General features: G+C 42.5%; 1 protein-coding gene across 4 annotated transcripts in view; it reads right to left on the bottom strand.

The window, feature by feature from the left end:
- Nucleotides 1-1,985: 1,985 nt before the first annotated feature.
- LOC138984413 (uncharacterized) overlaps nt 1,986-26,249 on the bottom strand; it is a 132,654-nt gene continuing 108,390 nt past the window's right edge. For all 4 annotated transcript variants that reach the window (XR_011461678.1, XM_070358529.1, XM_070358532.1 and 1 more), the window contains 3 exons: nt 13,597-13,978; nt 10,051-10,218; nt 1,986-4,254 (listed from right to left, as the gene is read on the bottom strand). Coding sequence is in view for 2 of the 4 variants with exons in the window: in XM_070358532.1 (XP_070214633.1) it covers nt 13,919-13,978 (60 nt within the window). In the remaining 2 variants the exon portion in view is untranslated. The remainder of the gene's footprint in view (nt 4,255-10,050; nt 10,219-13,596; nt 13,979-26,249) is intronic.

Raw genomic sequence — 26,249 nt, 5'->3', positions numbered from 1 at the left:
GATCCAGTGTGTTTCTTTATCTAACATCAAGCCATTCTTTCCCTTTATCTCAGCTTTCTCCTCTTGCCTATTAGGTGGCAGGGTTCTTTTCCCTTCCAGAGTTCCTTAGCCTACATGCTTCTCACATTTCCTTCACACCTTTGCTCAAATGTCGTCTTAACCCAGAACCTTCCCTGATCTCCCCAGCTCTACATCCCGCCTACCCTTGCTTTGATTTTGCTCACAGCATTTCCCACCACTTTGTGTATAATATCTTCATCTGTTTACTTGTTTGTTTTGTGGCTTCTCCAGGCAGAATTAGGCTCCATTATAACAGAGATGTCTGTCTTTTCTTTTAAACTGAGATAGTTTTTAGTATGATTTTTAAAAATAATTTATTTGGCTGTGCCAGATTTTAGTTGCGGCATGTGGGATCTAGTTCCCTGCCTAGGGATCGAACCCTGGCCCCCTGCTTTGGGAGCTCAGAGTCTTAGCCACTGGACCGCCAGGGAAGTCTCAAGATACCTGTCTTTTGTTTACTATTATATCATAACTGTGCCTAGCACATAGTAGGTACTCAATAAATATTTACTGAATGAGTAGAAACATGAAAATATGTATACATATATGCTATTCTTTTATCTTAACTCACAGATAATTACCATGTATGATACAAAAGAATCTTTGGCATTTTCTTTTGCTGAACTTTGAAATCAGACAATCACATGTCAAGATTCAAGGGAAACCTGGACTAAAGCAATCAAAGCGCTGATTCTGCCCAGCCACTGATTCACGATTGCCAGGCTCCTGATCTCCAGGCCACAGACCAGGCAAATCAGTCACAAGCGAGAACCAAACACCTCTCCACACTACGCACAGCGGTCACAGTGAACCGGAAATCAGATTCATTGGACTAATTCTTTGTTTGCTGATATCCAGGAAGCATGGCTATTACCGTCACAGGCCCTCTCTCTCTGGAAGGAAAACCATTTCCAACCAGGCAGTGGTTTATCCAATATCCCGCTCTCCGGAAAGAGAGAAGCAGTCTTTCTGGATGCCAAAATCTCAAACCATTCAGAATGTTGATGTCCTGGAATATTGCACATGTTACAGTCACTAAAACAAAAAAAAGGAGATTTTTTTTTTTGGTGTAGTAGTAGTAGTACTAGGGGCTTTTCCGGTGGCTCAAGGGTAAAGAATCCATCTGTCAATGCAGGAGAGGTGGACTTGATCCCTGGGTCAGGAAGATCCCCTGGAGAAGAAAATGCTGACCTATTTCAGTATTCTTGCCTGAGAAATCCCATGGACGTGACTGAGCAACTGAGTACACACCCACAGTAGTAACAGAAATTATAATAATAATTGGAGCTTACTTGTATTAATTGCTTACAACATGTTGGATACTGACCATGGTCTCATTTGATCTTCACGAAGCCTCTAATAAAATGAAAGTGTGAGTTGCTCAGTCATGTGTGTCCTACTCTTTTGACCGTAAAGACTCTAGCCTACATGGCTCCTCTGTCCATGGGATTTTCAGGCAGGAATATCAGAGTGGGTTGCCATTCCCTTCTCCAGGGAATCTTCCCAACCCAGGGATAGAACCCGGGTCTCCTGCATTGCAGGTGGATTCTTTACCATCTGAGTCACTAAGAAGGCCCATGTCTAATGAGGAGGCAGCTTATCATCCCTATTTTACAGATGAAAAAACTGAGCATTACTGAGGCTGGGTAAGTTGTCCAAAGTCATGCAGCTGGTTAGCTGAAATGTGACAGGAACAACTGTTTGTCTCATGACAAAGCTCATGTTCTTTCATAATTCTTTCATGTAAAAAGTAAAACTATCAATCCCTTCAAGAGACTGATCCGCTCATTTCACAGCTCTAAACACGAAAAGAGTAATACTGTAAACATTATTGTTCATGAACAATATGAGGCAGGAAATACAATGCTTTAAAAGTCAGAAAAAGAGCACCATCATTCTGTTTTTATAATATGCTTGATAACATATTTTTTATTTTTAATTGGTGGATAATTGTCTTACAATGTTGTTAGTTTCTGCTATACAACAATGTGAATCACTTATAAGTATACATCTATGGTACTGAAGAACCTATTTTGGGGGCAGGAATAGAGATCCAGATATAGAGAATGGACTTGTGAACACAGAGGGGGAAGGAGAAGGTGGGATGAACTGAGAGAGCACTATCAACATTTACACCACCATGTGTAAAATGCGGGAAGCCCCTGTATAACACAAGAGGGAGGGGATATGCGTGTACTTAAAGCAACATCATTCTGGGGTGGAATAATCAAGGTGGGCTTCACGAAGAAGATGGCATTTGAACTGGATGAGATTAGAAAGATAGAGTTATTAATGAAGAATTTTCCAAAACAGGGAACAGATAAGGAAAGCCATGGCAGGGGAAGTTCAAAGGCACATCTGGGGTTAGACAGACCAACCTGGCAAAAGTGAAGGGTTAGCTTGAGTACTGTTTCACAGTTGTTAAGTAGAGGAGCGTATTTGCTGTTAATTATGCTTGAGAAGCGGAGAAGGCAATGGCACCCACTCCAGTACTCTTGCCTGGCAAATCCCATGGACGGAGGAGCCTGGTAGGCTGCAGTCCATGGGATCTCGAAGAGTTGGACACGACTGAGCGACTTCACTTTCACTTTTCACTTTCATGCATTGGAGAAGGAAATGGCAACCCACTCCAGTGTTCTTGCCTGGAGAATCCCAGGGACAGGGGGGGCCTCGTGGGCTGCCGTCTCTGGGGTCGCACAGAGTCGGACACGACTGAAGCGACTTGGCAGCAGCAGCAGCAGCAGCAGCATGCTTGAGAAGTGCTAGGTTAAAGAACACTTTGCAGCATTTCTCAGAGCCTTTAGGGAGGTTAACTGCCTTATGTGTCTCAAAGAGAAGATGTTATCATACTCTGGGTTTGTTTTATCCTTCTGCTTGACTTATCGACTCCCCTCCCATTTCTGTAGAGCTTTTTTTAACATCTCACTAAACTTGCATCTGTGGAACCGGTTTAGGAAGTGCTCTTGTGTAGCTAAACCTCACGGATAACAGCACGGACAGGCTGATGGGACCATTCTGTGGAGAGACTGGCTCTGAGGATGTAGCCCGAGGCAGCCGAGGTTCCATGTTGGGACACGCTGTGATCAAGGTTTGGGAAGGCTCCTAGGGCAGGAGAAGAGCGCATCAGACCCAGGGCAACCATGGAGCTACTGTGTGGTCCAGTTGTAAGGTCTCAGGAGTCCAAGTGAGTGAATGAGAGTCGCTCAGTCATGTCCAGCTACTTGCAACTCCATGGACTGTAGCCCACCAGACTCCTCTGTCCATGGGATTCTCCAGGCCAGAATACTGGAGTGGGTTGCCATGCCCTCCTCCAGGGGATCTTCTGACCCAGGGATCGAACCCAGGTCTCCTGCATTACAGACAGACTCTTTACCATCTGAGCCACCTGGGAAGTCCTGGTGGCTTCCAGAGTCCAAACTCAACTGAAAAAATAAATAACATTTTCATCCATTTCCAGTTTCTCTGCACCAAATCTCCTCTGCTCCCCTCAGTTTTCTGAGGTTGTTAGAAAGCTCTGTCTACATGGGCAGCAGGGAGAAAAGGAATATATACAGAAGCCATGAGGATGCTGAAAGAGGACCCTTAAAAGCTAATCTGATCATTTTATTTCCCTACTTAAAAATCTTCAACAGCTCCTCATTTCTCTGAATGTTAAGAGTACAAGAGCTGGCAGGATGGGACCTGTCCACCTCCCCTCCACTCCTCAAGTGGTCCTCCCCTTTCCCCACGTTTCCAATGGATAGTGAAAGCCTTCTCTCCCTGGACACTTCATCTGAGTGCAAGTTCTGTGAGGTCAAGGGCTTTTGTTTTGCATGTGCTAGTAACCAGCTGGTAGTAAGTGGTCCATGAATACTGTTGAGTGAATGGGTGGGTGGACAGTATATCCACTGGAACAAACGTGGTGGGTCTTATAATGCTTTTCAGCGGATTCAACCAACTCTCCAAATCAACTCATTATTTAAAAAAATGTTCCAGGTACACATATCTCTCTTTCTGTTTGACTTTATATCTCACGTGACCTCTGTGTTTCTGTGAATCAGAGCCTCCAGCTGACAGTCACTTCTCCGCAGGCAGAAGGTGAACACCACCACCTCTGGTTGCTTTGTCCTCTTTCCTCTTCACAGAACCTCCCAGGAGAGGCATCGTGTACTATCTTCCTTTGGTGTCTTGATTTACCTTCTTGACAGCTACTATCTGTCGAATTGTAAAACAGAGTTAGCCCATTTCTACCCTGAAGTCTTAACTTACCTCAGCCAAAACATCAGGTTAAATTCAATCGGGAAAGTCACTGAAGATGCCTGCCATCATTTCAGACTCTGGATGAATTAAGATCTTCCTATGTTTATCAGGGACGCTGACCTATAACTTTCTTTTTTTTGTAATATCTATGTTAACACATATACATGGAGCCTAGGAAAATGGTGCTGATGAACCTATTTGCAGGGCAGGAATAGACAGTGGACACGCAGGGGAAGGAGGGATGATAACCGCTAGTGTTAGTCACTCAGTCATGTCTGACTCTTTTGCGACCCCATGGACTGTCGCCTGCCAGGCTCCTCTGTCCATGGGATTCTCCAGGCAAGAATACTAGAATGGGTAGCCATTTCCTCCTCCAGGGGATCTTCCCGACCCTGGGATCGAACCTGCGTCTCCAGTGTCTGCTGCATTGGCAGGTGGACTCTTACCACCGAGCCCCCTGGGGAAGGCGAGGGTGGGGCAAACGGAGCAAGTAGTACTGAAGTACAGCATCACTTGTGAAATAGGCATCCAGTGGACAGTTGCTATATAACACAGGGCGCTCAACCTGCTGCTCTGTGATGACCTAGCGGGGTGAGATGGGGGTGGGGGACGCTCAAGAGGGAGTGGATATATGTATACTTACAGCTGACTCACATCGCTCTTTGGAAGAAACCAATACAATATTGCAAAGCAACTATCTTCCAATTAATAATTTAATTTTTTTTAAGATTTCCTATTGAATAGATTATAAATGTAAAACTACATCATTAAAAAAGAAATTATACAAATGAACTTACTTACAAAACAGAAACAGACTCCCAGACAGAGAACAAACTTATGGTTACCAAGGGGGAAGGATGGAGGGGAAGGAATAATTAGGGAGTTTGGAATAGACACATATATACTGCTACATATAATGAATAACCAACAAGGTTAATGTTATGTGAAAGCCTGGATGGAGGGGAGTTTGGGGCAGATTGGCTTGATATATATGTATGACCAAGTCCTCTTGCTGTCCACCTGAAACCATCAAAACATTGTTAATTGGCTATCAGTTGGTCAGTCAGTTCAGTCACTCAGTCGTGTCCGAATCTTTGCTATACTCAAATATAAAATAAAACATTTTTTTAAAGATACAAAACATTCAAGATACTCAAAGTCTTCCATACCTTGCCCAAACAACCTTTCAGAACAGAATCTCATCTTCCACCGTGTCTATCAAAGAACGTACACTTCAATCAGTCTGAGTTCTAATGAGTGTCAATAACTAGAATCAAATATTATTTTACTTTTACTATTGTTCCTCATTGTCCAAACTTTTTCATGTGGTTGTCTGCCCCTTTGTTTCTTCCTCAGGCCAGCCAGTTGGGCATTTCAAACTGAATAGGACTCCCAGATGGCAATTTAAATGTTAAGGTGGTAGGGGTAACATTTGGACATTTTATGCTGATAAACCAGCTTCGTCACCCTCACTCTTTCTAACACATGTTTATGGAGGAGACCAATGCCCTCGGTGGGTCCTTCCGGAAGAAACTTCTCCCTTATTAAATAATGCCAGATAAGCCCAAGGACAAAAGATTTTAAAGATCTTTATAAAGATCTGACTACTCGGCTGGGCCTAGTAACATTTCTATGCTGAGCTTCCAAAAGACAAGCTTACTGGGTGATTCAGGACCAGGCACACCCAGAGTCTTCACACACACTCCTAACAGCTAGAAAATATCTGTCTGCCACGCTAGGCTACTGATGGTCGCTAAACACAGTTGCAGACAAGCTGTGCTCAGGCATGGTTGATGGTGCTTTGCGCTGAGGACTGTCTGAAGCCAGTGACTGATTTGGTAACCCTCTGCTTTCCCTCTGTCTTCGGAAACACTCCACATGTTCCCTGAGAGGCCTGGAGGTAAATTAAAAGTTCCATTCATTCATGTGTGCCGCCCACCAGTCAATGCAGCCCATACTTTTTGACATGGGCTGGATAAGTTATGTTTGATCTAGTGACCTAAAGGTGAATTGTAGGTTATACTTAATTACACTCATGAGCCAAGTGTAAGTCAGTAACAAACCTTCCTATTTCAGTCCAAAATGCTGTGAAACCCCAGAAGGGAGTGCACTGATTACACTGTAGAGGTTTGTGTGAACCAACTAGGGTAAATAATTAGACTGTATTTTTAATTAATATTGCAGTGCCTTCTAGCACAAGGATATTTAAGACGATGACAGTATTAGGGTAATAGTAAAGTGAAGAAACAGCCTTGCTCTTGATGAAGCCAGAAAGAACAAAGAAAGTTTTGTCAGATTAGCAAAAGCACCCTGCAGTTTTGGCAGTATCATGTCCAAAGTTTCTAGTGTTTTTAAAGGAAGTTTTCAATTTAGCAAATGCTGTTTGCCAAGGTGCATAATTGGTCTTTATTACCAAAAATATATCCAGAGAGAATGAAAGACAAGTACTGTACATTTCGAGTTGGTGTAACTGCAAAACTTTTTGGAATCATATGAACTTTATGAGAATCATAACAATTAACACAGATTTCATAATGGGCACCATTTCAATTTTTGTTTCATTAAGCTTCATAAAATATAGGCTTGTGAAAAGCCAGTTCAATTAAAATATGAACTTTTCATTATTTTTAACACATTTTACCTATTTTTAATTGATGAAAGTGTTATGTATTTTGCCAACCCAAGAATTTTTCACACTTCTTTAATTCAAACCAGCTTGATTTTTGCAATTCAAATAGACAAGTTATTATTTGATATTAACTGGAAATCAAATAAAAATAGTGAAATGTATTAATGGATCACAATGCATACATTATTCCTAAATAAATTTATTTTATTCATTCAAAATACAGTAAATAATTTTTAGTTTAACCCTAGCAATCCTCACAATTTCTGTACTAATATTCTACAGATAAAAATTTACAAATGAGAACACCCAAGCTTTAAGAAGTTATATAACTTGCCCTAGCTCATCTAGCAAGTCATCATGCTTAGTTACTCAGTTGTGTCCACCTCTTTGCAACCTCATGGACTGTACCCTGTCAGGCTCCTCTGTCCATGGAATTCTCCAGGCAAGAATACTGGAGTGGGTAACCATTCCCTTCTCCAGGGGATCTTCCTGATGCAGGGATCAAACCCACGTCTCCTGCATTATAGGTGGATTCTTTACTGCCTGAGCCATTTAGCAAGCAGAATGTCCAAAGATCCCAACAGAGAAATCCAACCACTTGAAACATTTTCTGTAAGCTTTAGACAGTAAGGTCCTTGAGCAAAGGTTGTGTATTTTTCTTTTCCTTGTCTTTCTTTTTTTATGTATGTATTTATTTATTTATTTTGCTTGCTTTTCCCTTATGTACTGTTGCTAGGATTCCCCAGGTATCTCAGACAGTAAAGACTCTGCACGTAGTGCGGGAGACCAGAGTTTGATCTCTGAGTTGGAAAGATCCCCCAGAGAAGGGAATGGCTACCTGCTCCAATATTCTTGCCTGGAGAATCCCATGGATAGAGGAGCCTGGCGGGCTACAGTCCATAGAGCTGCAAAGAGTCAGACACGACTGAGCGCCTAACACACACACACACATACACAGTTGCTAGGCTAGGAACACACTAGTAGTTAAATAAATACAGTCAATCATTGACTTACTTTCCTCTTTCTATTAAACACAGTTCTCTATTACCTGCATTTCTATGTATTTATTGTTAAGCAACACAATTACAGTAAATCCTGAGACACCTTTGGATAATAGTCATTTGAAGCATCATAGAAGAATAAAATTATGATCCTGTGTGTCTTGAGATGGAGATTAGGTCCCCAACCCTTGGCTGAGTTGATCAGCTCTATTGAGACATCTTATAGACATCTCAATTATACCATTCCCAAATGGAATTAATTTTCTCATCTTCTACCTATCATTTTTCTTCACTGTCCAAGCGTCCCAACTAGACACTAGGGTGTCACCCTCAGATATTTTTTCTCATCAACCCCTCCGTATGGTCTCCAAGTATCCAGGCTACCTGCTGAGTCTCTTTCCATTCCACCACTGCATTCCATGGCTTACGTGCTTTAATTCTGACTCCTATTTGTTTGTTCTGCCTAGAAGATGTCACAATTTGGTTATAAGCTGCCTTGCATCTGGTCTCTCATCATTGGCATTCTTCCTCCCAGGTGCCCACATTTCCTTTCTGAAATAGAAACCATTCACTTCTCAAAGGCAGGTGACACCTGCCGCTATCTTAAAGCAGTATTTTCCGCTGTGGGACCCATGGAGCCCTGGGTGCACTATGAAAAGGGAGAGACAAAGAGGTTCAGGGCAAGTTCTTGCAAATTAATCATGCAGAGCAGCATGTTAAAGAGTCTGAGGTCTTGAAGAAAAAATCCGGTTACAGCCTAACTCAGTGTTCCCTCTATTTTATTTGACCTTAAAACCTCCTGTTTTCTCAGTCAATACCAATTCACATCTCAAGGAACCATTGTTCTAAGCGTAGTCTGAGAAAATGCCATTCTCCCAGTAAATGAATGGTAGCGTCAGCCCTGCTCCATGACACACCAATCATACCCTGTTTCTGGCTGTTTCAAAGGCAATAACATGCTCTTGCTTTATCAAATTAAACATGAAGTTCCCTCAAAATAGCAAGTGTTTCCCGCAACATCTCCATCTGAAGAACTCTTAGTAACAACTTTAAAACCCAGCTCGAGTGTTACTATATCTCCAAAGTCTTCTTTAAGTCTTCAAGTCACTCTGCTGTTTGGTATCGTTCTAATACTGACTGTGTATGTTCAGAAAGCCACCCTCCTAACCAGGCAATCAGGCCCCTTTATCTTTGTATCTGGAGCTCACAGCACAATTTCCAGCATGTAGCCCAAACTCAACTAATGGTTCTTGAAGATGTATTTCATTGTCTTCTAATGCAATACCTTACAGATAGTAGGTGTCAATGCATACTGACTATAGAATATTTTGAGAGAGATCACATTGACTTTAAAGTCACCTGGGGCTTCCCTGGTGGCTCAGCGGCAAAGAATCTGCCTGCCAACGCAGGAGACATGGGTTTGATCCCTGGTCCAGTAAGATCCCACCTGCCACAGAGCAACTAAGCCCATGTACCACAGCTACTGACCCTGTGCTCTAGAGCCCAGGAATTGCAGCTACTGAGCCCTGGCCCAGAAACTACTGAAGCCCGCCCACCCAAGAGCCTCAGCTCCACAGCAAGAGAAACCACAGCAGTGAGAAGCCCTGCCGTATTTTTTCTCTTTTTCTTAGCTTTAATGTTTTTCTTTTGTTATTTAAATTTGTTATTTTATATTGGTATAGTTGATTTGCAATGTTGTATTAGTTTAATGTATACAGCAAAGTGATTTACTTATACATATACAGATAACTGGGCTAGCACCCAGGTGGTGCTAGCAGTAAAGAACTTGCCTGTCAATGCAAGAGACATGAGAGTTGGGTTTGATCCGTTGGTTGGGAAGATCCCCTGGAGAAGGGAATGGCAACCCACTCCAGTGTTCTTGCCTGGAGAATCCCATGGACAGAGGAGCCTGGTGGGCTCCAGTCCATAGAGTCGCAGTCAGACATGACTGAAGCAACTTAGCATGCACTCACTCACCAGATACCGATTTTTCAGCCATGGATACTTAATCAGTGGAAGGTAATAGTGGCCACAAGGCACAGTACTGGACATCTACTGTCCTCATCCAGATGCGTAGCACCCAGTGGCTCCAAGAGTTCTAGTAACTTCCTCACTACTCACTGGAAGGACAAGGTCCACTGAGAACAGTGTAGCTCGGTACTGCTCTGAGGAAGTTAATTTTCAAACAATGTGTCAAATTCTTTTCAGCAGTGAGGCAGATCTGTAAATGACGAGGCTGTTTTCCAGCAGGGCAGTCTATTTCACCTTGTCCCATCCCTTTTTCCTCATCTGTAAGACAAGGATAAATAAGGCAGCATTTGCAAACATTTAACACCTTGCTTGGCACCTAGCAGGCAATCAATAAAAGTATATTACATTTGGTTCTGCTTCCTCTTGAATTTTACAGTTTATAAAAACAAAAAGAGGAGCCACTTACATGAAATTAATAACCACCACAGCTCAAAAATTTGTTACTCAGTTTATTTTGGACAGATCTATTTGTCTCTGCCATTCTCCATGTTAAATTAAAATCAAAACAAACACACTCTAAAAAAAAAAGCCCTCCTAATTCAACAGAGTAGCATTCAGAATTAGGCATCTGAGTCACACAATTTAATCCCGACTGACTCAGTTTATTGTCCAAAGCGTATTGAGACCTCAGTGTCTCTAAGTAAGGCCCGAATAAAACATGTCTATCAGTGGTGAGGTCCTGTCACAGCCCAGTTGGAGATGTTGGTTGGAACCTAGAGAACAAAAGCATCCCTTTTATAAGGTTGGGACCTTTCAAATTATTCCCCCATTATTTTTTAAAGGAGTAAAATGCATAAGGCAATTTAAACAGGTCAGGGACAGAAGAAGTCACAGCTTACTCTTGGGACTGGACCAAGTCATGTACAAAGAAGGCCTGGGCCAGTGTGGGGTGAGGGCACCAGCTCTTAGGAACGGGGTCCCCCTAGCATTGGAGTTAATGAGGCCATTGGTTCACTTATTTTCCTTCCCAGAGATTATCATGATCAATTTGCATGATGATTATGGAAAAAATTAAAACACTATTCCCAAAGATCAAGTTAATATAGGCCTTTGAGACTTTGAGCTTCCTGGAGGAGAAGGGTATATTTTTCTCCAAAAAGGGGAAAAGCACTTGAGATGAACTATAGTTTAGTTCAAAGAAGCCATGGTGAATTCCTCTTCCCCACCCCCCTTTTTTTATTCATAGCATCTAACATCTCTATTAAACCCTTGAGAACCTTTCTCCTTTAAGAGCCTGTAATGAATTTAACACAAATTCAAAGGGAAATAAAAGGAGCCAGGCGGGGTGGGGGGATCAGAATGAGGAATTGAAAAGAATATGAATTTGTGGAATCCTCCTGTGGTTGAAAAACCATTTGCTCCTCCTTCAGCCCAGTGACAGAGTCTACATTTTCTAGATTCAAATGAAAAATCTTTTTTCCTTTGACACCTCAAGCCTGCCTAAGAGATAGACAGTTACAGCATCACACTGCTTCCTGAGGAGCCAAAAATCTAATCATTAGGATCTCACTAAAGTTAACTGTCCCACATACAAAGCAATTCCATTTTTTAGTTCCGTTTTTACCCCATTCCCTTGTCATTTACATAAAGCTAGATTCTGGGTTTTTTTTTTTCCTTCTAGAGAGACTTGCATTTTCTGCTCTATAGAAAAAGCATCTGACAACCTTGGAAGCTGGTGTAGAGAATGAAATCTGTGTAGATCTGCTTTCTTGAGATTTCTTTCCATGTTACTACTACAAAATGGAATATATAAATGTGAAACTGTTCAGCTCTTCCATCTAACAAGGGTTTTACTTTTAGCAACTGAACTATCTAGACAGAATAAGCAAAGGCAGGAGAGTTAAACCAACAAATACTCCATATCACAAGGAACTTTCCCTGCAAGCTAGTCTCAACTTCTCTATTTCATCTCCCTTCCCTAATCATGGGGAACCCAGATCTATAGACATACTGTCCTTCTTTAATAATTTGTGTCACCTCCATGGTTTGCTCCTAGTCCGTGTCAGTGTTGATTTCCCATAGTTCATGGTCACAAAAACTTAAAGCAAAGAAACAAAAACCTGTACCCTTTATGTCCAGCAAACCCAGGCGAAATGCAATACTACATTAGTTCCATGATTGACTTGAAGAAACATTTTAAGAGGAGAGAAGAACCCGTTGTTGTGACTTTTTACATGTTATCTGTAATTTATCCATTGAGTCTTTCCAATGGCTAAAGTAATCCTATTGAAAACATAATGCCATCATTCTGGGCACAGCAGTGACTGTAATAAATTGAGTTTGAAATCATTTAGATATGTCTTTGGGCCAAGCACCATGTGACACTAGCAGGCTCACCATGGGCGGTTGTGTGGGTTGCGCACTGTACAAGGGTGCCCAGCTAAAGAGGCAGCTGACACCCAGGTTATTCTCTAACCAAGCAGAACACCTGGCTGCTGGCTATAACCATTTGAAGGAAAAGTGGCCTTTGTATAATTCATTTGTCCCAAGGTTTTCTGATAATCATATTTGACTAAGTGAGCCCAGGGCTAAGGGTACTGGGAGCTTGTAATCTAACAGCAGATGGTCTCAGTGGAGGGTGATATAAATTACCTGAAAAGTAACCATGATGAGGTAAAAGGTAAATGGTGAGCTAGTCATCACTCCCCCTTATATAGCTTACCTAGCTGGTCTTTTTTGGAGAAGGAAATGGCAACCCACTCCAGTGTTCTTGCCTGGAGAATCCCAGGGATGGGGGAGCCTGGTGGGCTACCATCTATGGGGTCACACAGAGTCAGACACGCCTGAAGTGACTTAGCAGCAGCAGCTTGTCTTTTTAGCAAAGCACAATCACACTGTTAAGTCCAATATTCTCAACTCTATGAGGCAGGAGTCCAAGTGTCCTTTTCGTGACTGAAGAAAACAAGGCTCAGAGAAGTCGATCAACTTACCCCAGACCACCCAGCAGCTAATGAGTCACCCAAATACCCCACGTTCTCCCAAGGGAGAGGGACACAGAAGAAGGAGGCAGAGAGCTCTGTGACGGGGGTGGGATTAGAGTTGAAACCAGGGTGGTATTAACACTCATCTCCAACGCCCAGCACTGTGCTTGGCACACGGTGGACCCTCAAGGAGTCTTTCTTGAACTGAACCCAGGAAGGAGAACTGGGTTCTCCTTCAAGAACCAACATTTCTTGAGCAGGCCCAGGAGGCACCTAAGATGCTACATGGAAGAGGTGCTTGCTCTCAGGGTGGGCCCTGTCACCTTAGTCCCCCACCCTGGTCCTCCATCCGCCCTGCACTCTCCCAACAACCTCTGTGGTTTGGGGACTTTCATTGACAAGCCTGGTGTGGACAAGGCAGCAATTCAGACAGCTCACCCAGGTCTCCCCTCTCTCCACCCACTGGCCCTCCAGCAGACTCACTGCTGTGTCTGCACAGAGACAGGAAATCTGGCCACCCTCCTTGGTGGTCTTCCGTTTCTTTGCCAATAAGTTGATCTGCTTCACAACATGCTTCAATATATTTGACATCTGTCATAAAGGCCAGGTCAGGCATATCTATCTTCTGTTACAATGAGCCATTCTATAGAGGCACTTCCTCTGCTGTTAGGGCCCCACCAGAAATAATTCTTGGCATATTGTCATGTCTACCTACCTTCTGATTAGGAGCTGGAAAGGACTGGTCCTGGGTCCCCCCGACTCTATCAGAGAAACAAGGTAACAGTTACAGGACTAGGAGACATCATGATATGAAAACCTGAAGGGGAAGTTGTAGCCAAAACGACAGGCTCAAAACAAATACCTTCCCTTAACATCTTTCAAAATCAGTGACTGGGGGAACACAGCTGTTTCGCTGTGATGGGGCATGAATTTTCTCATAACTCGTGGTTCAGGTGAGTCTTAGGTTCATGCAACACAGAAAGACGTTGATGAAAATGTTTCTGAGTGGCAGTTGCTCCTCTTCAACATAGGATGGCTCAGCCTTCAAGGCAGGCTTCACTTAGGGGAGACTCCCAGGCAACTTGGTCTCTCAGAGACTGTAAGTATAGAAGAGAAGCATCGATCATTTCTGATCCTAACTGATCCCTTAAGAGGCACCCATAAAAGAAGCCTGTTTCAGTTCCTCCAAAGACCTGTTGGTTGGAAAAATCTTTCGCAAGATTACTCAAATAACTACTATGGTCAAAGCTGTTACAGCCACTTTGATTCTCTCTGGGCCAAGTACATATGTCAAAATATATAATGCTTCACCCTTGGGTGGAGAACATGGGCAAATGTACCTCTTTTGATAGATCAGGAAGGAAGGAAAGGGATGATTTTTATAAAAGAAAGGGATTTTAGAAAGACATATGCTAACTTAGCTATTTGTATTGGGGGTGAAAAAGGACTCTTTTTCCAAGATATTTACAAATCTTTCCTTGTGGCAATAATTGCAGCAGAATTGGTATTTTTAACAGTGATGATGCAACACACTTAATAAAACATGTTAGTTGAAACAAATATTTCTATTCAGGGGAAAAGAGAGGGTTTTTCTGGTGGCTCAGATGGTAAAGAATTTGCCTTCAATGCAGGAAACCTGGGTTCAATCTCCAGATTGGGAAGATCCCCTGGAGAAGGGAGGGGAAAGAGAAACTTCTACAGCTGGATGAAGCTGTGGATATGTTCTAGATTCTGGGCCATCCTGACTCCCTGAGCAGCCCAAATAGTTATTTGGTAGGTAGACAGGCTGTGAGGGGAGGTGGAGAGGTCCATACATAACAAAGAAAAATGGAATTAAGAACTAGAAGTCTCCATTGGGGCCACTGGAGTGAATCAAGAAAACATCCAAAAATCCTCGGTAAGAAAGTTTGTTCTCTCGGCAGACCTAAACAGGATGTTTAAGAACAGAGAAGACTCATGCAGACAGGAGTGTGTGCATGCTCTCTTGCTCAGCTGTGGCAGACTCTTTGACCCCATGGACTGTAGCCCGCCAGTCTTCTCTGTCTGTAGAATTTTCCAGGTAAGAATACTGGAATGGATTGCCATTCCCTTCTCCAGGGGATCTTCCTGACCCAGGATAGAGCCCTTGTCTCCTGTTTCTCATGCATCAGCAGGCAGATTCTTTACCACTGCACCACCCGGGAAATCTGCAGACAGGAGAGAGGCCCCCAAATATTAAATGGTGGACACTCAAAAAATACTATTTCTGGTTGGCAACATTCTAAGTCCTTCTTCTAATCCAACACTTGAAAGAATGCCATACATTTTTTTTTTTGAATACACATAACTTGTTTGCTCCATGCTTACATGAGAAATGGACTGTCTTGTTCAAACTGGAATAAATTGTTGAAAGAAATATAAGTGCTTAAGTGTCTTCTTCAGGACCAGGAAATCATCTATCATTTGGACTTTGAGTTGTAGCCTTGTAAAGAAGAAACTTGTTCCTTATAGTTATGCTGCTAAACTAGGAATAAAGACCTCTGTTGAAAGAGATGCTTTAGCAGTATCTGGATGAGAGATTAACTCTACAAGAGGCAAAGGAAATCACCTATTTCCCCTTGTCCAACCCACTCAACTCAAACCATCCAAAACTGTCAGTGGATCTGAAATGAGAGGAAGTGACTAATTTGATGATCAATAACAACACTGATGGTTCAGGATGTTAAGATAAGGGTAATGTAAGTCATGCTTCTAACTATGAACAGATCGGTGGAAGGAATCAAAAAAGCACCGGCGGTAACACAATTGACTCAAAAGGTTCAGTGTTTTATGTTCCAGACCACATGTTTGCAAATCAACAAGTAGCCATCTCATCTCACGTGGGCATCCAAGTCTTCATGAAGAGTGGAATTCTGCTTCTTTACCAGAGTTGGAATCAGGCAAACCTGCCAGCACTGACCTAGATTCCCAGCCTTCTAATAGATGAGGGGCATCTATGTCTGAACTCAGGGAAAGGCCTGTTAGCCTGAGTTGGTGGCGTGTTGCAGCCTAACAATCTCCTGTGTAGACAGTTGCTAAGCATCGGGGCGACCAGCAGGCATCCTGAGCTCTGCAGAGACTAGGAGCCCCTCACGTGTGTTCCCTTTCCCTTTCACGTATAGAGGACCCCGGCAGGACGGCTGCCCTGAGTTCAGTGCCAGCGATCATGAAATTGGTGCCAGGAAAGGTTGTTCATTTTGCACTGGCAGCCGCTGGGTGACTGACGCACTGTAGATCATTAAGTACTTTTCCCATCAAGGCTTTGGCACGTTGCTTACGTTGGGGTGTTGGGGAACCGATTCCGCTGAATGCCATCTACATGCAGCAGATGTGCTGTGGAAGAGTTATCCTACCTTCTTGCCAGATTTTGACATGTTGTCTGATGTCCGTGTTTGGAGGGAATTGGTGGTTTGTTTTTTTAATATAAGACTGGGTATAAGGCAATGTGGAGTTTCCTAGCTAACGCTAGTGGTGAAAACCGCCTGCCAATGCAGAAGACATTAGAGACACGGATTCAATCCCTGGGTCGGGATGATCCCCTAGAGGAGGGCACGGCAACCCACCATATTCTTACCTGGAGAATCCTATGGACAGAGGAGCCCGGTGGGCTACAATTCATGGGGTCACAAAGAGTCGGATATGACTGAAGCGACTTAGTACACATATATGCATAGGGCAATATACACCTTCTCCTTGAGGATGACTTGCTTCCACTATGTGGTCAAAGAGCTGGGTTCCCATCCTGGGGACTTCTCTGGCATGTGCTGCCCATGTGCAGAGAATGAAACAATTTCCTAATTGCAAATTATGGTTCTCTTGTTTCAATGTTATTACTTCCTCATAAAGGTCTGTATAAAGCCTCAGGATGCCTCTTGCTATTTTTTTTTTTTTTTTACAAAGTACAGTTGATTTACAATGTTGTGCTAATTTCAGGTATACAGCAAAGTGATTCATTTATATATATGTGTGTGTATATAAATATATATACACATGCATGCTAAGTTGCTTTAGTCATGTCTGACTCTTTACAACCCCACAGACTGTAGCCCACCAGGCTCCTCTGTCCATGGGATTCACACACACACGCACGCACACACACACACACACACACACACACATGCATACATTCTTTTTTCAGATGCTTTTCCATTGTAGGTTATTACAAGATATTGAATATAGTTTCCTATGCTCTAGTGTGAAAGTGAAAGTGAAAGTGAAGTCGCTCAGTCGAGTCCGACTCTTTGTAACCCCATGGACTGTAGCCTATCGGGTTCCTCCGTCCATGGAATTTTTCAGGCAAGAGTGCTGGAGTGGATTGCCATTTCCTTCTCCGGGGGATCTTCCCGACCCCGGAATCGAACCCGGGTCTCCCGCATTGCAGGCAGACGCTTTATCGTCTGAGCCACCAGGGACCTGCTCTGCAGTAGGTCCTTGTTATTTGTCTATTTTATATATGGTAGTGCTTGTGTGCTTAGGCACTCAGTCATGTCCGATTCCTTGCACCCTTTGGACTGTTGCTCGCCAGGCTCCTCTGTCCATGGATTTCTCCAGGCAAGAATACCAGAGTGGGTTGCCATTTCCTTCTCCAGGGGATCTTCGCAACCCAGGGATTGAACCTGTGTCTTCTGCATCTCCCACATTGCAGGCGGATTCTTTACCTGATGAGCCATCTGGGAAGCAAGCATGAGTATCTGTTAATCCCAACATCCTAATTTATCCCTCCCCACCTCGCTATGCTACTTTCATTTCTGTGATTGTGATTCTATAATTCATGATAGTCAGTGCAAAAAGCAAAAGACACATGTTCAGGTTTTATGTTAACAGAGAGTCCTTTGCCTCGACTGGCTGATGTTTAAACACTCTAAGACCACACACTTCCTCCATGTTGTCTTCATCTGCTTAAGCCTAAATCTGCGCCTGTAGGTGAGGAATGACTGGATACTATTACCTCGATAGCCGATGATAATATTTCTACATCCATTGTTAAGCTTCTTAAGTTTCTCCTTCACTGTAGGAGTATTTAGCATATCGTTTTCTAAAAACCATCCTCAGTGTGCCTTAGGTAAAGCACCATCCGATACCGCGTTCGTGGGAGATTATCTAGGACTTAGCTGCTGAGTGAGTATCTCAGCCTCCCTCACCAGTCTCTCCATAAATGCCCCTTTCTAAACCTCTCAGGAGTAAACTGGGTCACTTGACATTGTTTCAGAACATCTGGAAAATAGTCATTGGGGTGGGGAGGGCGGTGAAAGCTCTTTGTGCTAAGGCTCCGGGGATCTCAGGAAAACACGGATGTGACACACACCAGATGATTCTAAAACATCCACTTGTTTGTAAGTACCCAAACTACTCATTACCTGCTCCAACTTCAAATAAGAGGGGTTTGGCAAGGACTCTAAGTTCAGATCTGTGTCACGGCTCCCACCCAAGCTTCAAATCCCTTTTCTGGCATTTTCAGGCAATCAAGAAGCAAACTGACTGAGCTGAGCTGAGCTGAATCTCATTTCACATGCCTCCCCAAGGTGAGCTCTCGAGGACCTAAGACGAACAGAGGTCCAAGCCACTGACAAGAGCCTCTGAGCAACCATCAGGTAACCACACAATCCGCAGGACATTGTCTCTATTTGTAGCTTTTTTTGCAGTCAGCTGCAAATATGACCAGGTAAGTAAAGCCGCCAGCAAATGGACTGTCCTTCCTAAGGCACTTCATTCATTGATTACAATACTTCTTTATTGGTAGAGGTTTAGAAAGTTTTGCATATAAAAAGTCCTCCCTTAAACATCATGGATTCCAAGCCGGGGAACTTCTTAAGTGGTTGAGTCATGTGTTTTATGGTTCTCACTTTCCTTAAAATATTAATTAAGGAAACAAATGAGAGCTTTTCTTTAAGGGGCGCGCTGAGAGTTAAACTGGCCCATCCTCCATGCTAACCGTGTTGTACTTTCCTCCCTGATTAGTACGAGTGCCAGGCTGTTCCTTCAAATTAAGACAATATGCTTGCAGTGAGGGACTGTATTGGCCATCTATCTTCCTTTTGTGATCTGGCTCTCATCGAGCTGAAATGAAGCCATTTCTTCTGCCTGTGGCTGATTAAACACAGAGTAAACCCACATTTCTAAGGAGGCTCTTAATGATCCTCCACAGAGCCCGTGTCAGCGTAGCCCGCACCTGCAGCCTTCAGCTTCTCTGCTTCCGTCGTAAAATGGAGCGTCTGTTTCACGGAGGTGGTATCTTTTTATCACCAATGGTATCACTCTGGTCAGAGTGCATGCAGCTCATTGGGTACACAAGGCTGCCTGCTGTGCCACAGGTAACACATAGTCCCTCAGGAAGTCTTGTTCTCATCAGGACACAACTTTGGCTAAAAACCTGTGACTTTGGTAAAAGTCTCATGGCTCACAGCCCATGGTCTTCCTTCAAGCAAAACAGGTTGAGAAATGACAAGAGGAATCTTTTAAAGAAGGCAATGCTTTATTCATCAACTCACTGATTATTTTATTCATTCACTACATAAACACTCCTCAAATACCAGTTATGAATGGAGCCCTATGAAAGGAGCTGAAGCTAGAGCATGGGCTTGGTGCCCTTGGAGGTTACATCCTAGTGAAGAGACAGACATTAAACAAGTAATGATGCATTAAGTACTTAATTACCACTGTGAGGGGTATCCCAAGTAAGAAAAGGTTCAGTTCAGTTCAGTTGCTCAGTCGTGTCCAGCTCTTTGTGACCCCATGAATTGCAGCATGCCAGGCCTCCCTGTCCATCACCAACTCCCGGTTATGGGAATATATTAAATGGGGCCTGATGTTTTCTGGGGTTCAGGGAAAGCTCCCTGGGGAAGTGACATTTAACCTGAGACCTCAAAGACAAGAACAAGTAGTGAGTTAATAGAAAGCCACAGACACAGCATGTTCAAAGGTCCTGGGGTAGAAAGGTAATGTTTAAACCATTCGAGCAATCAAAAACCCAGTGAGAGCGAGAATGGCTAAAAACAGGCCTGATGGCGTGGGCAGGGATCAGATCAGGAACAGCTATTTTATGCTGAGTTAAGGCGTTATAATTTTATCCCCAGATTTGACTGAAACTAGTGGTTTGTAAGCAGGAAGGTAAAAAGGTCATTACCACCATAGGACCTTATGACCATTTTTGAGTAGAGGCAATGTTGCACTTTCCTTGACAGGCACTGCAGATATTTGTAATTTTTCTTCTCCACGGGTACCAGTAGCCCTTCAAGGTGTCTATCTTTAGCCCCACCTCTAGGTGAGGGGAACACAGCAGATCACGCAGTTGGCAGGGTGGGGCCAGGTGCTGGCCAGGCCAGCCCCACACACAGGTTCCCTCCTCTGGGCCATGCTGTGTTCTCACTCACAGACGGACTCTTCACCTGCTGCTCCTTCATGACATTTATGTAATGTTACTTTTTCCAACTGTGTGACATGAGGAGAATTTCCAGTTCATTTACGGATAGCGTTCAAATAAAGATAGCTCCATTTCAATCATAGGAGAACTAAAGATAATAGAGCTGACTTACCTTGTCCCTTAGACAGGAATCTTGGCCTCAAGGTATTAAGTTAGTGCCATGTAGAAACATAAAGCCCCAGATCTGGAATTAGATTGACCTGGGCTCAAATCCCGGCTTGCCCAGTGCAGAGGCTGATGCTCCGTTCCATTCTTCATAAATGAATGTATGAGCACTGAGTTCACTTGGTTGTTGTGAGGATTAAGTAAAATAGTTACACAAAGCAATTTTCCAACTTTCTGAAACTCTCATTTGTCACTAATACCACCAGCCTCCCTGTCATCATCTGCATCACCATTGTTATAGTCATAGCGTCATCCTCATGGTTACTTAAGTAACTTGCCAGGTTAGTGGGGATAGCATCACCAACTCAATGGACATGAATTTGAGCAAACTCCAAGAGATAGTGAAAGCACAGGGAAGCCTGATGTGCTGTAGTCCATGGAGTTGCAAAGAGGCAGACATGACTTAGCAACTGAACAACAATAGCCGGGGAGGGGGACACTGACCACCCCACCTCTTTCTCCTAGCAAGTACTTCTGGTCTATTGTCAAGACATGGCTCATGTTCCTGCTTTCACCTTATAGAAGGAATGTGCACTAACCAACCCCTGGCAGGTGTGCAGAAGACCACGTATGCCTACCAAAGTGAAAGTGAAAATCACCCAGTCGTGTCCAACTCTTTGTGACCCTATGGACTATAAAGTCCATGGAATTCTCCAGTCCAGAACACTGAAGTGGATAGCTGTTCCCTTCCCCAGGGGATCTTCCCAATGCAGGGATTGAACCCAGATCTCCCACATTGCAGGCAGATTCTTTACCAGCTGAGCCACCAGGGGAGCCCGAGAATACTGGGGAGGGTAGCCTATCCCTTCTCCAGCAGGTCTTCCCTGCCCAGGAATCGAACTGGAGTCTCCTGCATTGCAGGTGGATTCTTTACCAGCTGAGCCACCAGGGAAGCCTAATGAGTCAGGCAGCAAGTAAATCCAAGAACATTTGAAAGCAGTACAGGGTAATCCCAAAAAGACTTAAACAGCTTTGCAGAAAAAGATACTTGACAGAGATGAGTGACTATGAAGCATTTTAAAGATAATTCTCTCTTTAAATAAATAGCTATAATGAATGAAAGGACCCTGTTTTGCTTTGAAAACTGCTTTTTTGTCTTGAGAGGTTTTAAAAAATTATGTGAGGCATCAAATGGATTGGCTCTCACTTGAACAAAAGTTGACATGCAAATATTACATATTTTGAACATAGATGATTATAGGTATAGGTGATACGAATTCCTCCCAAAAGGATATCAAATATCTAAGTCCAGAAAGATATCTGGGCAAGACCATTTGCTATCTCGATGGCTGTCTAAAAACTGCCACACTACTCTTGATGATACTTGTAGACAAGTCTACAGAGCAGATCCCACAAACATTACTTCTATTAAATGAAACAATGCCTGTCAGAGCCTCCCATTCTATGCCTGGTACATATTCAACCTTTGATCGATGTTAGCTATTGCAATAATACAAAAGAATACTTTCAGATTGAAAAGGTTTTTGGTTTTTTCTGATTTTATTGAGATGTAATTGACAACACTGTGTAAGTTTAAAGTGTACTAGTGATGATTTTACACACTTATATACAGCACCACTTATGTGTGTATGGTAGGATTGTTTAAGATCTACTATCTTAGCAATTTCAAGTATATAATGCAGTACTGTTAACTATAATCACTATGTCATACATTGATGTGAAGTGAAGTGAAGTCGCTCAGTCGTGTCCGACTCTTTGCGACCCCATGGACTGTAGCCTACCAGGCTTCTCCATCCATGGGATTCTCCAGGCAAGAATACTGAAGTGGGTTACCATTTCCTCCTCCAGGGGATCTTTCCGACCCAGGGATCGAACCCGGGTCTCCCACACTGTAGGCAGACTCTTTAACCTCTGAGCCACCAGGGAAGCCCATGTCATACATTAGATCCTTGGAAATTATTCATCTTATAGCTGGAAGTTTTCATCATTTGACTAGTATTTTCCCATTTCTCCAAGCCCTCAGCCCCTGGTGCCAGCATTTTACTCTTTATTTCTATGAATATGACTTATTTAAGTTCCACATATAAGTGAGATCTTTACAGTATTTTTCTCTCGCTGTCTGACTTATTTCTCTTAGCATAGCTCTCAGGTTTTAACCATGTCGTTGCAAATGGCAGGATTTCCTTCTTTCTCATAGCTTTCTCACTGGGGCTTCCCTGGTGACTCAGATGGTAAAGAATCTGCCTGCAATGCAGGAGACCTGAGTTAGATCCTAGGTTAGGAAGACCCCCTAGAGGAGGGCATGGCCCACTCCTGTATTCTTGCCTGGAGAATCCCCACAGACAGAGGAGCCTGGTGAGTTGCAGTCCATGGGGTCGCAAAGAGCCAGACACAATTGAGCAGCTAAGCACAGCATAGCTGAATAATATTCCAACAGGGAATATTTTATATCTCACATCTTCTTTATCCATTCAACCATCTACAGACATGTAGGTTGTTTCCATATCTTTGGCGACTGTGAATAATGCTGAAGGAACATGGGAGTGCAGACACTCAAGATCCAGATTTCATTTCCTTCAGATGAATACTCAAAAGTGGAATTGCTGAATAACAGGGTAGTTTTATCTTTAATTTTTTGAGGAGTCTCCATACTGTTTTCCATAGTGGCTTCATCAATTTACGATTCCCAACAGTGCACAAGGGTTTCCTTTTCTCCACATCCTTACCAACATTGCTTTTTGATAAAACAATGTCTGCTATTGCTTTCTTTTTGATAATAGCCATCTTAACAAACATGAGATAGTATCTCATTGTGATTTGGGGTTTGCATTTTCTTAATGATTAGTGATGTTGAACACTTTTTCCTATACCCATTGGCCATGTGTGTCCTTTCTATTGGAAAATATCTATGTAGGTGTTTTGACCATTTCTTAACTAGATTAAGTTTTTTGCTATCAAGTTGTATGAATTTCTTAACAATTTTTGATATTAACGTCTTATCAGATATATGGTTTGCAAATATTTTCTACCATTCCATCTTCATTTTATTGAATTTTTCTTTCACCATGCAGAAGGTTTTCAGTTTGCTGTAGTCCCACTTATTTAATTTTGCCTTTGTTATTTGTATTTTTAACGTCTTTTCGAAAAAAAATCATTGCTAAAACCAGTGTCAAGAAGACTGTCCCTGTGTTTTCTTTTAAGTGTTATGGTTTTTCATCTTATGTTTAAGCATTTAATCTATTTTGAGTTAAGTTTTGTGAATTGTGTTAGGGGTTTAATGTAGTTCTTTTGCACGTGATTATCCAGTTTTTCAGTACCTTTTATTGAAGAGATTAGCATTTTCCTGTTGAATATTCTTGGCTCATTTGTCAAATATTTGTGGATCGTACATGCACACTTCAAGGCTCTTCTTTCTGTTCCATTAATCTATGTTTTTATACTAGTACCACAGTGTTTTAATTACTATTGGTTTGTAATACAGTTTGAAATAAATAAATGTGATATCTCCCACATTGTTCTTTCTCAAAATTTCCTTGTCTATTCAGGGTCTTTTGTGGTTCCATATGAGTTTTAGAATTTTTTCTATTTCTCTGAAAAGTTCTATTAGAATTTTAATAATTACATAGATGGTTGTGGGTAGTATGGGCATTTTAAAAATGTTAACTCTCCTGATCCATGATTAAGAGATGTTTTTTCCATTTATTTGTAACTTCTTCGATTTTTTCATTAAAATCTTTTAGTTTTCTAGTTTCAGATTTTTCACCTCCTTGAATATATTTATTCCTATTGTCTGTGATGATATTATAAATAAAATTTTCTTTATTTCTTCTTCAGATATTTTGTTGGTAATACATAAAAACACAACTAATTTATGTATGTTAATTTTTTTGTCCTGAAACTTTCCTGAATACATTTGTTAGTTCTAAGAGTTTTTTGGTGGAATCTTTAACATTTTCAATACATAAGATCATATCATGTGCAAACAGAGACAGTTTTACTTTTTTCCTTCCAGTGTAGACAACTTATTTCTTTTTCTTGCCTAGTTGCTCTGACTAGGACTTCTATAGCTATGTTGAACAGAAGTGGTCAAAGTGGGCACCCTTGCCTTATTCCCAGTCTTAGAGGAATGACTAATTTTTCACTGCCAAGAGTTTTAAAGCCGTCCAATTTAATTCCTGTGTGTTCACAGACCGTAAAACTACAGTTTCATCTATAACCATAGAACCTTCAAAATGTTTCATCTCTACTGAGACCAGAGTCTATACCTGTTAGGACATGAAGAAGTTAAGGCAATCTAAGATCTGAGATAACCAGAAAGTTCCAGCATACTTGGCCCTCTGAAAAAAAACTTTTCCCATCTCTTCTTTCATCACATTAATCCAACAGTCATTCCTCTCTTCTCATCTGTCCCTACTAGGTTATATGTTCCATGAAGGCAAGAACTGTGTATCCGTCATTTCCTGCATCAGCACAGTCCCCTGGCCTGAAATATGCACTCAGTAAACTATTTGTTGAGTTGGATAGAAATGTATCAGCATATAGCACAGTGCCAGGGGTCAAGCCAAATTGCTACATCATCCATCCCAGAATTATGTGCAGCAATTAGCTAAATGTTAAGCCTCTCACTAAAACTCTGAGAGATAAGAAGAGTTGGCTAGATAAATGTTTGTAACTCAAAGACACAAGGTGGCCTGTGTGTGATGAGCCATGCTGATTTTACTGATTCATTCTCAACACAAATTCCTGTCTATCTGAGAGATAACTTAGTCTATAGTGAATGAGACTGGCTAAAAGTTAGGTAAAGACGGTCCAGCAACTCAAGTACTGAACCTGAAGCTTAGGGGAAAACGACTACCGGGAATTCTATCACTGCTGGGAGCCAGCGTGAGGAGCTCCACCCAACCGGAGACCACCTGCAAAGGTGCATGTCCACCACTATCCACGCAGCTAGTGCATTTCCATTGCCAATCTCGCGGAGGTTTTGCTCATCACTATCTTGAATGTAGTTGGGTACTCCCTCTAGTCCTGGAAGTGAGGTACCAGTGGTGAGGAAGATGTCCTGTGGCTTTGTAGGAAGGCTTCTATCTGGTGTCAACAACCTAACCCATGAATGCAAACATAAAATTTGTCAGCAACGCTTTTCCCACCACCTTTCGTGGTAAGGCACCACTCCAAGTGCCCAGCTGTAAGACACAAAAAAGTGGATGGAGTGAAACATGGAGGGAATCACAGATCACTCACTGTCTCTGAGACTGCATCATCTGTGAAACAAAGGATTCTATGGCTTGTCTAATCCATCTCATTAGATGGCTTTAAGCACCACAGATAGACATCTTCAGGAGGGTAAAGTCTGTACAATGTTAATCTGGCGTTTATTTCTCAATAGCCATCGGCTAGGTGTTATAAGGTTAACAAAATGAACAAAACCACATAGTCTTGCTCTTCAAGGCACTTACAGTCTAGTACACACATGTAAGCATGGTGAGTGAAAAGAATTTATACACACACAGACAGTCCTTACGTTATCAAATATCTTTGTAAAGGAAACCGTTATAGAACACTGCTGCTGCTAAGTTGCTTCAGTCATGTCTGACTCTGTGCGACCCCACAGACGGCAGCCCACCAGGTTCCCCCGTCCCTGGGATTCTCCAGGCAAGAACACTGGAGTAGGTTACCATGTCCTTCTCCAATGCATGAAAGTGAAAAATGAAAGTGAAGTCGCTCAGTCGTGTCCGACTCTTCGCGACCCGTGGACTGTAGCCCACCAGGCTCCTCCATCCATGGGATTTTACAGGCAAGAGTAC

Source organism: Bos mutus, chromosome 21, assembly GCF_027580195.1.
Source record: "Bos mutus isolate GX-2022 chromosome 21, NWIPB_WYAK_1.1, whole genome shotgun sequence".
Lineage (NCBI taxonomy): Eukaryota > Metazoa > Chordata > Mammalia > Artiodactyla > Bovidae > Bos > Bos mutus.
The sequence above is the reverse complement of the archived record's forward strand: the minus strand, read 5'-3'. Positions and strand labels throughout refer to the sequence as shown.